The sequence below is a fragment of the Aotus nancymaae genome, unplaced genomic scaffold (assembly GCF_030222135.1).
Source record: "Aotus nancymaae isolate 86718 unplaced genomic scaffold, 86718_ANA_hifiasm-v0.15.2.pri h1tg000053l, whole genome shotgun sequence".
Taxonomy (NCBI): domain Eukaryota; kingdom Metazoa; phylum Chordata; class Mammalia; order Primates; family Aotidae; genus Aotus; species Aotus nancymaae.
In genome coordinates this window covers 23,694,958-23,713,463 of record NW_026988467.1, presented here as the reverse complement: position 1 = coordinate 23,713,463, position 18,506 = coordinate 23,694,958, and the positions used below count along the sequence as shown (strand labels likewise).

General features: G+C 50.1%; 1 protein-coding gene across 1 annotated transcript in view; it reads left to right on the top strand.

Annotated features, from left to right (window-relative positions):
* The window catches only part of SLC9A1 (solute carrier family 9 member A1), a 61,949-nt gene that overhangs the window by 28,009 nt on the left and 15,434 nt on the right, over positions 1-18,506 (top strand). Inside the window, exon 2 of the mRNA XM_012440084.3 lies at positions 16,619-17,079. Within this exon, the coding sequence (XP_012295507.2) occupies positions 16,619-17,079 (461 nt within the window). The remainder of the gene's footprint in view (positions 1-16,618; positions 17,080-18,506) is intronic.

The following is an 18,506-nucleotide window of genomic DNA, read 5'->3' as shown; positions in this document are numbered from 1 at the left end:
CTGGATCATTGTGGCATGGTCTCAGCTCACTGCAACCTCCGACTCCCTAGTTCAAGCGATTCTTCTGCCTCAGTCTCCTGAGTAGCTGGGATTACAAGCATGCGCCACCACGCCCAGCTAATTTTTGTATTTTTAGTAGAGACGGAATTTCACCATGTTGGCCAGGATAGTCTTGATCTCCTGGACGGCATGATCCTCCCACCTCGGCCTTGCCAGCTGCTGGGATTACAAGTGTGAGCCACCTCACCCGGCCTGGGCATATATTTTTGTTTTTGCTTTTTTTCTGAGTGTTTTTATCTCTATTCTCTCCTCTTACAGCAACCCTGTGCCATAGACATTGTTCATCCCAGTGTTAGAAAGGAAGAAACCAAGGTTCAGGGCAGTACCGTGATTTGCCATAGGTCACAGAGAAGTTAAGATTTAGAATTGGGACAGAAACTACCTCCCTGCTTGATGGACCAGAGCTCTTTACGCTGCCCTCTGCTGTCTCATGCAAGCTTGCTATGGCACGAATGCTGTTCTGTACCCAGATGCTGTGGTTGCTGGCATGGACAGAGATGGTGAGTATCACAGAACCCGACTTTGTCCAGCTACAGAGTTCATCAGTCAGATGTCAGAGGTAGAGAGGCTCTCGACAAGCCCCCGAGGATGGAGAAACTGAGACCAAGACCAAGAAAAGCAAGGGCTTGTTCAGTGGCTGAAGTTAGTTAGTGGCTGAGTCTAGACTGAAGCCCAGGTCCCCTGCTCCCCAGCCTGGGCTTGACTCAGGCCTTTCTTTTCTCTGAATTGTAGTTTTCTGGTCTTTTGAGGCATTTGGAGGTAGGATGGGGGAGGGCTCACCCGTGTTCCTGGTGTTGTACAGGAGGCAGTGCCAGCTGTCTGGAGCTGAGACTAAATGGCTGTGCATTTGGACAACTCTGCCCTACCCCAGTTGCTGAGCCTGGGTGATCAGTGCTGTCTCCCTTGACCACCGCCCTGAGGTGTCGGTGGCAGAATTTCAGGTCGTTCCCCAGGCCAGAGCCCTCCAGCAACTCTGCCTGGCTCAGCAGGGTGATTGGGAATTCTCTCCGCACAGGATATTTGAGGCCTTTTTTTTTTTTTTTTTTTTTTTGAGAAGAAGTCTTACATTTGTTGTCCAGACTGGAGTGCAATGGTGCAATATCGGCTCACTGCAACCTCTGCCTCCTGGGTTCAAGCGATTCTCCTGCCTCAGCCTCCCGAGTAGCTGGGATTACAGGCGTGTGCCACCACACCTAACTGATTTTTGTATTTTTATTTTTATTTATTTATTTATTTTTTTTTGAGACGGATCTCTCCGTTACCCAGGCTGGAGTGCAATGGCGTGATCTTGGCTCACTGCAACCTCCGCCTCCTGGGTTCAGGCAATTCTCCTGCCTCAGCCTCCTGAGTAGCTGGGATTACAGGCACCTGCCACCGTGCCCAGCTAATTTTTTGTATTTTTAGTAGAGACGAGGTTTCACCATGTTGACCAGGATGGTCTCGATCTCTTGACCTCGTGATCCACCCGCCTCGGCCTCCCAAAGTGCTGGGATTACAGGCGTGAGCCACCGTGCCTGGCCGATTTTTGTATTTTTAATAGAGACAGGGTTTCACCATGTTGGCCAGGCTGCTTTCAAATTTCTGACCTCAGGTGATCCACCTGCCTCAGCCTCCCAAGGTGCTGGGATTACAGGTGTGAGCCACCACACCTGGCCTTGAGGCCTTTCATAACTGGTCTTGGCTGAGCACTGGACTGGGAGTCAGCAGTTCTGGGTTTGTGACCTGTCTCTGCTGCTACCCATGTGATCATGAGCCTGCGTCTAGACCTCTCTCAATGTCTGTTCTCTCATCTGTTGCCCACTGCTGGGGCTTGTGGTGAGGATGAGTGAAAAAGCTGCTTTACAGCATCTAAGTAATGATTTCCTCTCCAGTCCACTGCTATTTGCTCCAGTAGAAATCCTCTACCTGGGCCAGGCATGGTGGCTCATGCCTATAATCCCACCACTTTGGGAGGCCAAGGCAGGTGGATTACTTGAGCTCAGGAGTTTGAGACCAGCCTGGGCAACATGGTGAAACCCCGTCTCTACTAAAAATACAAAAGCTAGCCAGGCATGGTGGTGCACACCTGTAGTGCCAGCTACTTGGGGGGCTGAGGCAAGAGGATCACTTGAGCCCAGGAAGTCAAGGCTGCAATGAGCCGTGACTGCACTCCAGCCTGGGCAACAGAGCCAGACTCTGTTTTCCCCGTCCCCTCCCCTGGCCAAAAAAGAAATCCTCTACCTACACTACACTCATTTCCCTGTCCTGCCTTTCCAGGTGCTGCTGATTTGCCTGCTGGGCTTTCTTGGTGCCTAATTCTCATCCTTCCTTCAAGGAAAAGGCCAATTCATCTGGAGTTTAGTGTGCATGTGCTTAGTGCCAAACACTGGAAATTAAGTTAAACCCCTCACCCCCCAAAAAAATACAAAAGAGAGGACAAAAAAGTAAAACCAGACAGGACTTCTGCCTTCAAACAGTTCTGCCACCTCAACAAGTCTATCCTTACCATGTGTCAGGCTCCATGCTGAGGCCTGGAGAGTTACAGATGAATAGGCCAGGGTCCCTACCCTTAATTGCAGGTAGAAACTTGCTTGTGGTCTGGAGGGGGAGACAGACCAACCAACTATGCCGTGTCATCAGACTCTTAATAGAGGGCTGTGTGGTCCCAGGCTCAGCAGGCCCACAGAACTGAGCGCACCTGGGTTCTGCTTCCTGGGGTATTTAGGAAAAGCTGCTGAGTAGCACCTTGGAGGAGGAGTGACTCTCCAAGGGACAAGCTGACGGCGACCCAACCTGACAAGGTCTTGTGGTTCACCCAGTGCTTTTGTGTTTGTGGTCTCATGTAATCCTCACAACAACCTTGTGAGGTCACTGAGGTCGGAGAAACCACACCGTAACACAGCAGCCTAAGGCTGCTCATGCCCCACCCCTCTAGGAAGACTCCCCATCTTTGCTGCCCTACTCCAAGCTCTGTCCTCTGAGAGTCATTTTCTCTCACTGATGCCTTTCTGGCCCTTCTGAGAGGTCACTAAAACACCCAAGTGGAGGATGGCTAGCACCCCTTCCTCATCATTACCTTCAAATGCTGTGAAGCATATAATAGACCCCATAAAGCTGATTAAGCTACAAGGATAGAAGGGGCCCCAGTTGCCTCCCAGAGGCTGCTGGTCTCTCTTCCCCACTCAGCCAGTGCCACCTGGGTCTTGTTCTTCCTTTGCGTTCCCCCACTTTCCTTGTAGCACTGAAAATAGGACACTGTGACTTGCTTTCTGCAGGGCAATTGTCCTGGAAATTGTAGAATTTCTTTTCATGTTGCTTTCCTACTGCTACCTCTCTATACTCCACCTCTCTGTAGCCAAGTAGGATGAGATTTTGAGCAAGTTCAAGTTATATATAATGGATTCAACACATTGTTAAGCTTCTAAACTAACTGACTTTCAACTGGAAGCAATACTAGGAACCACGGATATTTGGTATACTCATTTTTTTTCTCTCAGATTTACATTTTGCAAGCTCTACTGTACTCCCAGCAAAAAGGAAAGAAAAATCTAGCTTTCCCATGGCTCTAAAGTTTCTAGAAATGGAAGCTTTCTTACTGAGCTTCTGTTTCTTCCCCTACCTCTGTCCCACCCCAGGTGTGGGGCAAACTGGTGCCTGGAGCATCTGATACCATCTGTAAGTCCTGACAGCAGTCTGGCAAGAGGCAAGGACAGGTCAGGGATGGAAATGGCGTGGGGAAGGGTGCACCTGAGCTGGGGAGCCACACACCCAGGACACTGGGAAAGGAGGGAGAGGATGGCTTGAAACCACATTATTCTCAGCCTCGTTTCCAGCTCAAGCATTTTGTGTTTTTACCTCTTCCACACTCCAAGGTTGAAATCTGGGGAGCCAAGAAGGACCTCCTTTATAAGGATTGTCATTCATCCATTCATTCGTTCATTTAGCGTTAGGGTCTCACTGCAACCTCCACCTCCTTGGTTCAAGGGATTCTCCTGCTTCAGCCTCCCAAGTAGCTGGGATTACAGGTGTGTGCCACCACGCCCGGCTAATTTTTGTATTTTTATTAGAGACAGGGTTTCACTATGTTGCCCAGGCTAGTCTTGAACTCCTGAGTTCAAGCAATCCTTTTATCTCAGCCTCTCTTATAGCTGGGATCATGGGCATGTGCCACAGCACCCAGCTCTGAATGTTATTTAGGATTTTCATCGTCATCTTTTTTTTTTTTTTCTTTTGAGACAGAGTCTTATTCTGTCACCCAGGCTGGAGTGCGGTGGCACAATCTTGGCTCACTGCAACCTCCACCTCCTGGATTCAATTGATTCTCCTGCATCAGCCTCCCAAGTAGCTGGGATTACAGGTATGCGCCACCACGCCTGGCTAATTTTTGTATTTTCAGTAGAGATGAGGTTTCTCCATGTTGGCCAGGCTGGTCTCGAACTCCCGACCTTAGGTAATCCACCCACCTCAGCTGCCTAAAATGTTGGGATTATAGGCATGAGCCACCACGGCCAGCCTATCATTTAGGTTTTTCTAATGTCAGTGGTACCATGGCGTTAGATGAAGGTGCAGAGAAACCAGAAGCTCAGGCTCTCTGGTCTCATTGCTCGGAACACAGGCAAGGCCTGCCTGAGGCTCTTAATAGAGGATATCAGAGTATGAAAAACCAGCCTTCACCCTAATGCCATTGTTGGGAGGGCTGTTCAGTTACTGTGGCACAGCCAAAGCCATGCGTACAGTGAGGCTGCTCCACAGGCAAGGCGTGGGAGGAGGTAGGAGGAGTTGGGTCAGCCCTGCTTCCAGTGGCTCTGAACACCGCTCTGTAGCCATGGCTGTGTGTCCTTGGGGATGGATGTATTAGTCTGTTCTCATGCTGCTAATAAACACATACCCGAGACTGTGTAATTTATAAAGGAAAGAGGTTTAATAGACTCACAATTCCTTCCACCTGGCTGGGAAGGCCTCACAATCATGGCAGAAGGCAAAAGGCATGTCTTACATCGAAGTAGGCAAGAGAAAATGAGAGCCAAGCAAAAGCCTTATAAAACCATCAGATCTCATGAAACTTAATTTCACTACCATGAGAACAGTATGGGGGAAACCGCCCCCAGAATTCAATGACCTCTCATCAGTTCCCTCCCACAACACATGGGAATTATGGGAGCTACAATTCAAGATGAGATTTGGGTGGGGACACAGCCAAACCATATTACGGGGCAAGTAAGTGACCATCCTCTGACCTTCTCTGTACTTGAGGATAATAGGCTTGGCGCAGTGGCTCATGCCTATAATCCCAGCACTTTAGGAGGCCAATGTAGGAGGATAGCTTGAACCCAGGAGTTCAAGACCAGCCTGGACAACACAGTGAGACTCCATCTCTACAAAAAAATTTTTTAGGCCAGGTGTGGTGGCTTATGCCTGTAATCCCAGCACTTTGGGAGGCCGAGGTGGGTGGATCACAAGGTCAGGAGTTCGAGACCAGCCTGGCCAATATGGTGAGACCCCATCTCTACTAAAAATACAAAAATTAGCTGAGTGTGGTGGTGGGCGCCTGTAGTCCGAGCTACGTGGGAGGCTAAGGCAGGAGAATTGCTTGAACTCACGAGACAGTGAGCTAAGATTGCACCACTGCACTCCAGCCTGCTGACAGAGTGAGACTCCGTCTCAAAAAAAAAAAAAGTCCAATAAAAATAAAATGAGGATAATAATCATACCTACTGCATTAAGGTTGTTGAGAGAATTAAATGCGATGCCTCAGTACTTAACACAGTCTCTGACCCATAGAAGCAGTTTTAACACAGCTTGTGTGATTTACCATTCACACATAATTTTAAATATCCTATAGATGCAGAAAAGTCTGTAAGAATATATACCAGACTTAATAGAGATTTGGTTGTGGGGGAGACTGGTATAGTTGGTAAAGGGGAAGTGGCAGAATCACTGCGAGATGATTCTCCTTCTACTTAAACACTTAGATGCTGTTAGAAAAAAATTTTAATGACCATGTGTTTTATTTAAAATCACCACCAGGCACGGTGGCTTACACCTGTAATCCCAGCACTTTGGGAGGCCGAGGCAGGTGGATCACCTGAGGTCGGGAGTTCAAAACCAGCCTGACCAACAAGGTGAAACCCCGTCTCAATCAATAAAATCACTAAAGCAATATATTTCCATTCTGAGAAAATAGAAACCAGTGTGTATCATATGGTCACCTACCAGACACCCAGTCCAGCCATGAGAGTCTGGAGCCTGAGGTCCTACCCTTGCCCCAAATAAAGCCCACCTCCTGAACTGCCCCCCGCCGCCTCCCCAGGTAAACACCCGCTGCCTGGCACCTCTCCCTTGCCAGGCACTGTTGGGCCTGTTGGAGCTCTGCCTCTTGTCAACACACGGGCTGTTTGCTGCCAGCCCAGTCCCTGTCCCTCCCTTCTCCCGAGTGAGTCATCCTCTGCTTCACTGCATGGGGACTCTTGATCCAGCGCCTTTCCTGCAGCGGGAGGGGCGAGCTGCTGGAGTGAAATTTATTCAATAAATATTTATGCAGAGCTGGGATGATTGGGAAGGTCGGGGTAGATATACCAAGAGGTGCTGCCCCAGCTTGGGGTGGCATAGGGATTATGGAAATGGGTTCTTGAGACCCAGGGAGAAGGCTGGTGGTGGGAGAACCAGGCTGCAGGCTAGGATGGGGTATTCAGTGGCAGGCTGAAGGTCAGGGTACCCTCTGAGGCCTGCTGTGTTGGCTCAGGCTCCTTGACTCAGTTTCTTCCTTGGTCTGCCTGGGTCAGGCCTATGTGCCAGTGTCTCCTGTACTGTTCACTCTCATCTCCAGGCTGGCTGCAGCCTTCAGGATTCTCAGAAGGCTTTTGAGATTTCCTCTCTTTTCATGTGTTCATACTCTTCTCCATTTAGTCACCCACTCTTGAGACCAAACTGTAGTCCTACATCCTTCAGGAGGTGGTCATGATTCCCTTAATCTGCTTTTTCTGAGCATCACTTTTTGGGGGCCCCGAGCTGTGTGCTGGGATGCCAGGCTGGCATCCCAGGGTGGGATGTGGTTCCAGGAAGGCTTCCCGAGGAGGTGACACCTGCACTGGGTTTTTTGTTTCTTTTTTTGTTTTTGTTTTTGAGACAGAGTCTTACTCTGTTGCCCAGGCTGGAGTGCATTGGCACGATCTCAGCTCAGTGCAACCTCCGCCTCCAGGTTCAGGCAGTTCTCGTGCCTCATCCTCGTGAGTAGCTGGAACTACAGGCACACACCTGCTAATTTTTTCTATTTTTAGTAGAGACAGGTTTCACCATGTTGGCCAGGCTGATCTTGAACTCCTGACCTCAGGTGATCTGCCCGCCTAGGCCTCCCAAAGTGCTGGTATTACAGGTGTGAGCCACCACGCCCGGCCCTGCACTCAGTTTTGAAAGCTGGGTAGAAGTTCCAGGTGAGGAAGAGTTTCCCTTTCCCTCTGTTTGCTTAGAGGTGGGATCTGGGGACTTCTGGCAACTGGAGTCAGGGAGTTGATGTAGATGGGACAGGTGAGAGGAGAAACGAAGTGGAGAGAGAGAGGCTATGCATGGTGAGGGATTTGTAAACCAGTGCCAAGGTCCCTGAGCCTGGAATCCTCCATCACAACATGCCTGCCTCTGGAACAGCCTCTCTCGCCAGGTCTCTAAGGGCAGTTGCTGCTGGGTAAATTGCTGCTTATCATTCCAGGGGCTGCCCAGGCCCCCCAGCCTACCTTGCCTCTCTTTTTGCAGTCATCTTTGCCACTTCACAGTGGACAAGGTGCTCCTATGTCTAGACCCTGTTCTCACTTGTTTACGGACAAGAAAACGGAGGCTCTTCATGGTGTAGTGATTTACCCGAAGGTCATGGTTACTAAAGGGCAGAGCGGGGCCCCCGGGGTTATGGCCTCTTTATGCAGTCTTCTCTTTTCCACAGCTCAGGTAGCTCAGTGTATGCTGCTTGTGTTTTCTGACTGCTTTATACCTGCTTTCCCATCCAGACCTGATGATCCCAGAGGGTGAGACCCTGTCTTTCCAACATAGTAGGACTCCCTGAAATGTGGATTGAAACAAGCAAGAAATAAAGTGCTGTTTGGAAGAATGATGGGGAAAGGCACAGAGAGAGACTGATTGCCTTGGGTATGGGAAGGATGCCTGCCCAGGAACTTGGAACAGATTTATTTATGGCTGTTTTTGTGGGGGAGGCCTATTTATTGCAGACTTGATTTCTCTTCCTGGTGATCCTGACAAGCTGTTTTCATTGAAGCAGCATTGCCCAAAGAACTAGCATTTCAGAGACCTGGATTCTAATTATGACCCTGCCACTTCCCAGCTAGGTAGCCTTGGACACAAGTCACTTCTTCACCTCTCTGAACCTGGATTTGTTAATCTATCAAATTGGGGGTCAGGATGCGAGATGAAATGAGAGGGGATATGTAAAAGCCCCCTGCACAGAGCCTTGCATCAGATTCTCCAAGTGTCCAGTGTTTGTCGCCTGTGTGCTGGAGATTTTGTCTTTTATCTTTTTTTGCTCTGTTGCCCAGGCTAGAGTGCAATGGTGCGATCTCAGCTCACTGCATCCTCTACCTAACAGGTTCAAGTGATTCTCCTGCCTCAGCCTCCTAAGTAGCTGGGATTACAGGCGCCTACCACCACGCCCGGCTAATTTTTTGTTTTTGTGGTTTTTTTTTTTTTTTGAGACAGAGTTTCACTCTTGTTGCCCAGGCTGAAGTGCAATGGCACGATCTTGGTTCACAGCAACCTCTACCTCCTGGGTTCAAGCAATTCTCCTGCCTCAGCCTCCCGAGTAGCTGGGATTGCAGGCATGCACCACCACACCCATCTAATTTTGTATTTTTAGTAGGGACGGGGTTTCTCCATGTTGGTCAGGCTGGTCTCGAACTCCTGACCTGAGGTGAGTCGCCCACCTCAGCCTCCCAAAGTGCTAGGAGTACAGGTGTGAGCCACCACACCTGGCCTAATTTTTGTATTTTTAGTAGAGATGAGGTTTCACCATATTGGTCAGTCTGGCCTAGAACTCCTGACCTCAGGTGATCCACCCACCTTGGCCTTCCAAAATGCTGGGATTACAGATGTGAACTGCCACGCCCAACCGGCTGCTACATTTTTAAAAAAGTATTATTCATTGAGTTTCTGCTGTGGGATGGGAGTTGTAATTAAATTATCTCAAAGTTGCTTTTAATCATTATCATCCCAGTTACAGAGAGGAAATGAGACTCAAAGACACATGTACCAGGTATTGTGCTAAGTGTTTTACATACGACATCTCATTTATCTTCACAAGAGTGCCCTTGTTTGGATATTGCCAAAAGCTTGGCGAAGTCAGCCTGCCATCCTGCTTATTGCCTTCTTTACTTGTTTTTCTTTCTTTCATTACCCACATATCCGTTTACTATGTGCGAGGTACTATACTAGACTTTTTTTTTAATTCTATTTTGTTATTTCTATGCCTACATTCAAATTCAGGAAATATAGACTAGACTTTTTAAAGGCTACAAACTCTTCTCTTCTGGCAAACTTGTATTGATCCTTCAAAGCCCAATTCAAATGGTCCCTGCTCTGGGAACACCACTTAGTCTTGAAAGTCCAGACCCATCTCCACCTCCTCGTTTCCCATACTTCACATCTAACAAGTAAAGTTTACTTCATTTTTTTTCCTTTTTAAATTAGAGATAAGGTCTCACTCTATCTCCCAGGCTGGAGGGTAGTGGTGCTGTCATAGCTCACTGCAGCCCAAACTCCTGGACTTAAGCAATCCTCCTGCCTCATACACCACCACACCCAGCTAATTATTTTTGTTTTTATTTTTGTAGAGATGGGGTCTCACTATATTGCCCAGACTGGTCTCAATTTCCTGGCCTCAAGCAATCGTCTCTCCTTGGCCTCCCAAAGTGCTGGGGTCAGTTTTGTTTCAGTTCACAAACAGTTGATGCCTACTCTGTGCTGGGAGCTGGGTCTCCCACATGAATCTAGACAGTTCCTACCCTCAGAGAGCTTATATGTCCAGCGATGGACACATACACACCAACAGGTCATGATAATGCAGAGTGATTTGTATTATACGTGGGTTTTAGATAATATTGCAATAGTAATAGCAGTCACCACCTTTGGCTAACATTGAGTACCATCATTGCTTGGTGTTCTCTATCCTTATCTCCTCTGTACTCCAGAAACCCTCTGAAATAGGCTTTTACACAGATGAAGAAACTCTGAGGGAAGGGATGTAAAGTAACTTGTCTAAAGCCACTCAGCAAGTTGTGGCTGCACTCTGATTAGAACTCAGTTTTCTGACAGTGGGAACATAGGGTGGGGTGGCTAGCGCCACGTGTCTGTCTCCTCTGCAGGTCTGGCTGTGAAGCTGCTGAGGCTAAGTCTATCTTAATGTGGCTTATCTTTCTCCCTGGTCCTCATAGCTGACATTGGTGGTAGGATGAATCAGCCTGAGAAGAATCAGACTCAAAAAGAGAGCCCTCCCAGACCCATGGATCCCCCAGCCCCAGTGGACACCAGGGGTGAGCGCAGATCAGCCAGGCAGGGCCTGAACAGTCTGAATAATTATCACTTCTTGCTCCATAAGTTTGGTAGAAAAGATTGACCCCTCCTGGCTGAGTTAACTCAGGAGGGCTTCCTGGAGTGGGCAGCCTTAGAAGATAGGCAGGATTTCATGAAGTCTTTACTAGGCCACTAGAGTAGAAGGGGACCAGTGGGAAACTTCCCTGGAGAAGAACTCATGGAAAGAAATACCTACCTCTGGCCCTTTAGGAACTGCTTCGGGAATCTTTAGTCCTAGGCTCATACACCCCTTAAAAACAAAGTAAGAATAAAACCAGGGATGATACGGTAAGTGGCCAAGAACACATACTCTGGAGCCAGACTGCCTGGGTTTGAATCCCAGTTACCAGCTGTGTGACTTTGAGCAAGTTGCTTAATTTTTCTGCACCTCAGTTTCCTCATCTGTAAAATAAGGGGATGGTAATTGTGACTTTCCAGAACTGTGGTGAAGAGCAAATGGGTTAAGAAGTATCAGAGTGTGCCGCTGTAAACTGTAGAGTGCTGGGCTTTCATTGGGAAGTATTACCTTTCATTGCTGTAGTTGAGGCCGGTTGCTGGGGCAGTTGAAGAGGGAGTTAAAGAAATGGAATCATTGTGCAACCAGGAATCCCTTGGGACCTGGCCGAGTTGCAGCCCCAGAGCAGTCCTCAGGCCTGGAAGTAGGGCGACAGAGCCCTCAGTGTGCCCCTGGGTGCCTAGTTGCCTGGCACTGTGGGCCAAAGAGACCCCTCTTCCTAGCACTCCCCTCTGACTTCCCAGGCCAGGGGAGGGTTGCAGGAAGGGTAATCAGGCAGGTCTGGTCACCCTGGCAACCCAGAGTGAGGTGGGACAGCCTTTCCTGCTCCACTGAGCCTGTCTCAGCAGATGGGGACAGACCGATGAGATGTAAATAAAACATTCTTGTGGTGCAGAGCAGCTGCAGGGAGCTAGTAGCCCCCTATCAAGTGGAAGTTTGGTGAAATGTCTGCTCAGCAAGAGAGAGAGAGAGAGAGAATATGTGAGTGTGAGTGTGTGTGTGTGTGTGTGTGTGTGTGTGTGTGTGTGTACTGTTCGTTCCAGCTACCACCTACACTAGATAGAATGAAAACCACTTCTCCCTTCCCCCTGCCTCTTCTAAAAGGAGAGCCAACTCTGAACTGTGTCAGAGGGTTTGGCCTGTGGCTGTGGCTTGGAGATGCTCAACTCCACACTTTTGTGCCTCCTTGTTCTGGGAGGACCGGACGTCCTCGAAGGAGGCTGTGTGGCTTCTGCAGGCCACGGGACTGTTGGGGTAGAACTGGACATGTGATCATTGACAGGTCACTGGCTGTCTCTGTCTCCATTTCCCTGACTAATGGAGAATTTAGATGTTCTCCAAGATCCATTCCAGCTCTCACGTCTCTGGTTCTTACTCTAACTGCCTCTTCCCACCCCTGATTTCACCCTGGTGACATCACTGCTGCTGCACATTTGGGCCCTGAAAGTTTTGCCTCATTTCTTGGCATCCTCAGATCTTGCCTCCATGTGGGGCTTTTGTCAGGGTGCTAGTGGCCCCAGCCATCCTTCTGTGCCCCTTTCACCACACTGGATGTCAGCAAGCCCCCTGCACTTTGTGGGGACTCTGCAGAGATTCAGGGTGAGCGCAGTTGGTGGAGTCAGGGCGTTGGGAGAGACACAAGCCAGCGTAGGCCCAGGGGCTGTTCCCCACTCCCCTGAGCCATTGCTCCTGGAGGAGCCTCCTCCTGATGACAGAATCCCTCCCTTCCCCAGCTCTGGAAGCGCTTTCCAGTAATGTGCCGCCTACCCGTGGGCAGGGAGCCAAGAGTAGATCTCAGACCTTCCACCTCAGCCTGGGCCAGCCCTCCCCTCCCCTCCCCTTGGTCCCAGAGAGCCCATCAGGGCCTAGATCTCCTTCAGCTCACTGAGCACCGGAGCTAGAACAGGAAAGCCAGGGAAACCAGCTCCAGGAACACGGCTCCAGCCCCAGGTACTCTGGAGCTAGCTAAAGGAGAAGGAAGTCCCTGTGCTGTAGTCAGGAGGCCCGGGACCCAGTCCTGGTTGGCCTGGCTGCGTGCATCCAGCCTCCTCTCGGAGCTCGTTTTTCTTGTGTCCAATAGAATGCCAGCTGTCTGTTTGCCTGGTCATAGAGGCTCCAAGGTCTGGAATAGCATGACCCTCCCCATCAGCTGCTTTGGAGGTTCAGAGTCTGAGTCACATCAATGTCCCCAGTGTCCATTATGGCCTGGCTCAGAGAAAATACCGAGCTTTGAGTAAAGAATTAATTAGCACTCTCTGCTACAGGTTTGAGACACCTAAGCTACAATAGAGGGTTCTCCCTTAGACACTAGGGAAGCGCCATAACCAGCTTTGTCTTCTGCACATCCCAAGGGCTGTGGTGAGGACTGACTGAGAGGGTACGTTCCAGGCTCCCAGCACAGTCCTGGCTCATGGGATGCCTTCAGAGCTGAGGAGCCTTCTTCATGTTGCTGCTCTTGGCTTATTTCACATGCCTGCCCCCTCCCCAGGCAAGAGCTGTGGCCAACTCTTCTCTGGGTCTCCCAGGCACTATATGGTGATTTATGGGGCCAAGAAAGCTCTGTGGATTGGGTTGATGGCACAGAGTGGGGGTAGGAGGCATATTTAGAGCCTGACCTCTTAGGTGGAGATGGAAGCCATCATCTGCCTGCCCTGGACTAGCTCTTCAGACTGTGCCTTCTCCTAAGGCAGCTCATGGTGCTAATACCAGGGCAGGGGCAGGGAGGCTATGGAGATGGGTCAGCGCAGCTGGCTGGAGCTGGACTTCTGGCCTTGGGAAGCTGCTTTCTGGCCCCTGCCTGTAGGAGCTCTGCTGCCCTCATGCCTGCCTATCCCCACTGCACTGTGTCTGACTCCTCTCTAGCACACCGCAGGTCTTTGGGGTGTTGTGCCATTGTCTTATCTCAGCTGCTTCTGCCTGGGTTGTCTGACTGATCTCAGTAAGTGCCAGAGAGAGAGAGGAACCTGGGAGATGACTGTGGATTGAAGGTTATGAGAGAGGGAGGCACCAGAAGATTCCTGCCCTAACCTGTGCAGACAGTGGTGGTCAGGGAACGCTTCCTGGAGGAGGAGGCAGGCAGAGGATATGGTGTCAGTCACATATAGTGGGGGTAGAGGTAGAGTCATGATTTTCTAGAGGCAGGAACTAGACTAGGCAAAGGTTGGCAGACAAAAGAGGATGTGGTTCCTATGGGGCAATTGCAAGGAGTTTGGCAAGGCTGAAACCAAGAGTTGACAGTGGGGAGAATGGGACATGAGGCAAGACCAGATGACAGAGGCAGTGCTGAAAATGTGGGCTTTATCTTCTACAGCAAGAGAGACTTGGGCCCAACATGACTAACCCTTCCCAGGGGACCAGCCAGCTGCACACTGGATGTTGACTAGTGGACAGTACAAAGACTGGGGGACTTTTCAGCAAAAGGGGTGATCTTGGAATTATTTTTCCTTTTATTGATATAGGAGGTAGATGAACAAAAAGTGACTTTTGGTCAGGTCTATTTTGAAATCAGGAGAATGCACAGGGTGGTTGTGAGGTCCTCCTGGCCTAGGATGGAGATACCTTTTTTCCTAATGTGTTTTGAGTGTCGCCAGGGTGCTTGGTTGGCACTGTGCCAGGATTCTGGACCTGGATACTGTTCAGAGTGTGAAAATTTTTTTTTTTTTGAGATAGAGTCTTGCTCTGTTGCCCAGGCTGGAGTGCAGTGGTGAGATCTCAGCTCACTGCAACTACCGCCTCCTGGGTTCAAGCAATTCTTCTGTCTCAGCCCCCCAAGTAGCTGTGATTACAGGTGCGCACCACCACGCTTGACTAATTTTTCTATTTTTAGTAGAGATGGGGTTTCACCATATTGATCAGGCTGATCTCGAACTCCTGACCTCAGGTGATCCACCCTCCTCGGCCTCCCAGAGTGCTGGGATTATAGGCGTGAGCCACTGTGCCCAGTCAGGAGTGTGAACTTTGACTTCTAGCTGTACTAGCACTGCCCAGATCCCTACCTGAGTGTAGGAGGGGCTTTGAGCATGGAGAGGGAAGTTCCTCCTCTGTCCCAAGGATCTCAAGAGTAAGTAATGAGAGCAGAGGCCTGGCCAGGCAGACAGGTTATCGGAAATCTTGGGTGATGTCCCAGCCCTGTGTATTTTCAAGTCAGCAGATATTTGTGGAGCACCTCTTGTGTCCTAGCCCTGGGTGTATGATGATAAGCAGTTACGGCATCTGCCTGCACAGAGCTTGCAATATAGAGAAGGGGAGGAGAGACAGCTTTGCTTTCATCCTTATCCCTTTTTTTTTGAGGCTGTGCTCAAGCGATCCTCCTGCCTTGGCCCTCCTGAGTAGCTGGGACTACAGGCGCACACCATGCCCAGCTGTTTTTTTTTAAGTGAAGATGAGGTCTCCCTATGTTGTACAAGCTGGTGTCAAATTACAGGCCTCAAGTGATCCTTTTGCTTCAGCCTCCCAAAGTTCTGGGATTGCAGACATAAGCCTCTGTGCCAGGCCAGAGAGAGCTTTTCTTTCTTTTTTTTTTTTTTTGAGACGAAGTTTCACTCTTGTTACCCAGGCTGGAGTGCAATGGCGCGATCTCGGCTCACCGCAACCTCCGCCTCCTGGGTTCAGGCAATTCTCCTGCCTCAGCCTCCTGAGTAGCTGGGATTACAGGCACGCGCCACCATGCCCAGCTAATTTTTTGTATTAGTAGAGATGGGGTTTCACCATGTTGACCAGGATGGTCTCGATCTCTTGACCTCGTGATCCACCCGCCTCGGCCTCCCGAGAGCTTTTCTTTTGAGCAAAGGGTCATGCCCTCTTGGCCATGCTGACCCTGGGAGTATGGTGCCCAACATGCAACTAGATGCTCAGGTTTTTTCCACCCACTTACCCACCCCAAAACGAAACAAACAATAAAAACCACTCACAGGAGCTTGGGGCCAAACCTGGTACTGAGAGAGGCCCTCTCATGGGGATTTTTGCTACTTCTCAGCTCTGGGTTTAGAGCCTCCAGGTGGACTACAGCAGAGCAGCCTGCTGCTGGCCAGGACACAGCCTGGGGAGATGGCTGGTGGGTCTCAGGCAGAGGGGTGTGAGGAGGCCTTGATGGAAGGGAAAGATAGGAGAGCTTGAATTACAGAACTGTGCAGTTTGATGGGAACTGGGTCATCAGACCTGGGTTCTATTCTGGTTCTGCTCCCCATTTGCTGTGTGACTTTGGGCAAGTCCCTTCTCTCTTCTGAGCCTCAGTTGCCTCATCTTTAAAGTGGATGGCATTGAGCTAGAAGCAGGATAGCAAATAGAGTTTATCTCACCTGCCAAAGCTGGTTGCCGTTGACATCCTTGAGCCGTGTCTCGAACAGCTGCCTGGACTCAGCAGGAAAGCCTACTGTTTTGCAGGCTTGCAGACCCCCGGCCTCATTATCCCCGAGTTCCTTCCCGTGCTGGTATTCTTAGATTCTTCTGTGCTTTCTTCTGTCTCCTATGCCACTCCCCACCAGCTGGTTGTCTGCCTTCTGCTTAAACAGCTCCATGATAGGGAACTGCCATCTTCCCTCAGACAGAATTGTTAGATTGTTATTCCTCAGGTTGAGCTCAGATCTGCCTCCCCGAACTTGTGCCTGGAAAAATGCTTTGGGTTCAGGCGTAGGTGATGCCCTTAGGTACTTGGCACGTCAGTAATCAGTTTACAATTTCTGCCTTCTGGAGGCATATAGAATGCTGCTTTCTAACATTTGATGACAGCAACAGAGATAGCATGTATATATCCTTTGAAAAAAAGTGCTGTAAAAACACTGTCACTTGGTTTATGATGGCAAAGCTGTGGAGCTAGCATTGTCCCTTCCATTTTACAGGCGAGGAAGCGGAGGCTCAGAGAATTAACAGAGCAGCCCTCTGAGACCCAGCCTGTGCACCTCTCGCCAGCTGCGCTCCTCCTCCCCGGCCCGTCCCCAACCTTCTGTTCTCCCGGCTCCTCCGAAAGCCCATGGCCTCCCGTTCTCTCGCCCTCCGCAGGTTTCCATGTGATCCCCACTATCTCAAGCATCGTCCCGGAGAGCTGCCTGCTGATCGTGGTGGGGCTGCTGGTGGGGGGCCTGATCAAGGGCGTAGGCGAGACACCCCCCTTCCTGCAGTCCGACGTCTTCTTCCTCTTCCTGCTGCCACCCATCATCCTGGACGCGGGCTACTTCCTGCCGCTGCGGCAGTTCACAGAAAACCTGGGCACCATCCTGATCTTTGCTGTGGTGGGCACGCTGTGGAACGCCTTCTTCCTGGGCGGCCTCATGTACGCCGTGTGCCTGGTGGGCGGTGAGCAGATCAACAACATCGGCCTCCTGGACAACCTGCTCTTCGGCAGCATCATTTCTGCCGTGGACCCCGTGGCGGTTCTGGCTGTCTTTGAGGAAATTCACATCAATGAGCTGCTGCACATCCTTGTCTTTGGGGAGTCCCTGCTCAATGACGCCGTCACTGTGGTGAGGAGGCTAGGGGCCATGCCCATGTCCAAACAGGGTACAAACCCAAATCCAGGCCCAGCAGTGAATCCCTCATCCGCCCGCAAAAAACAGTAATAAAAACAGCTAAGGCCATTCCTGCTTCCTGTGTGCCAGGCACCATGCAGAGCCCTTCTGCATGGATTATCTCATTTAAGTCCTCATGGCTGCCTTAGGAGGTGCTTATGATTCTCATTTTCCAGAGGAGGAAACAGGCCCAAAGAAGTAAAATAACCTACTGGAGTGTGAACCAATTTGTGACTGAACCAGGTCTGTCTGACTCCAGGGCCTGAACTCTCGGTTTTGCTGAGTTATGTGCTCCCCCCTTGACTTGACTTGCTTTTTGTTTTTTAAGAAACAGGATCTTGCCCTGTCTCCTAGGCTGGTGAAATGGTGCGGTCATAACTTGCTGCAGCCTCAAATTCCTGGGCTTGAGATCCTCCTGCCTCAGCCTTCTGAGTGGCTAGGACTACAAGCATGCACCACCACACCTGGCTAATTTTTTAAATTTCTTGTAGAGATGGGGTTTGACCATGTTGCCCAGGCTAGTCTTGAACTCTTGGCCTCAAATGATCCTCCTGCCTCGGCCTCCCATAGTGCTTAGATTATAGACCTGAGCCACTAAGCCTGGCCCTTCGCTTACATTTTAATATGATCTTGGGCAAATTACTTATACTCTCTGTGCCTCAGTTTCCTCTTCACAGACCATATCATCTGTGAGGGGCCTTTCAGCTCTCATGTTGGCTGTATCTTACCTTAGAATTTGGTTTGTGCACAGTTTTTGGGCAGAGATTATGGGAAGGGCCTTGTCTCCAAAATCTCCAGAAGGTGATGAGTAAAAGAAGTTGGCCACTTGCTTGCTGTGTGACCTTCAGCAAATGCTATACCTCTGTGGGCCTCACCTTTGTTGTTGTTGTTGTTGTTGAGATGGAGTCTTGCTCTTTCTCCCAGACTGGAGTGCAGTAACGCAATCTCGGCTCACTGCAACCTCCATCTCCCAGGTTCAAACAATTCTCCTGCCTCTGCTTCCCAAGTAGCTGGGATTACAGGCATGTGTCACCATGCCCAGCTAATTTTTGTGTTTTTAGTATAGACAGGGTTTTGCCATGTTGACCAGGCTGGTCTCAAACTCCTGACCTTAGGTGATCTGCCCGCCTTGGCCTCCCAAAGTGCTAGGATTACAGGTGTGAGCCGCCGCACCTGGCCGGGCCTCACCTTTGATAGCTACAAAGTGGCAGAGGATTAGCACTTTCCTCCAGGGTCTGCACTTGGTGACGCCATATACACCTCACACACCCTTCCCCCCAGCTGGTTTCCTTGGGAAACAGATGTGTGCATGTGCATACTCAGGTCATGTTGTGAGAACATTCCCACCCCCTCCTAAGCTGTCCCTCTCAGAGCAGCTGCAC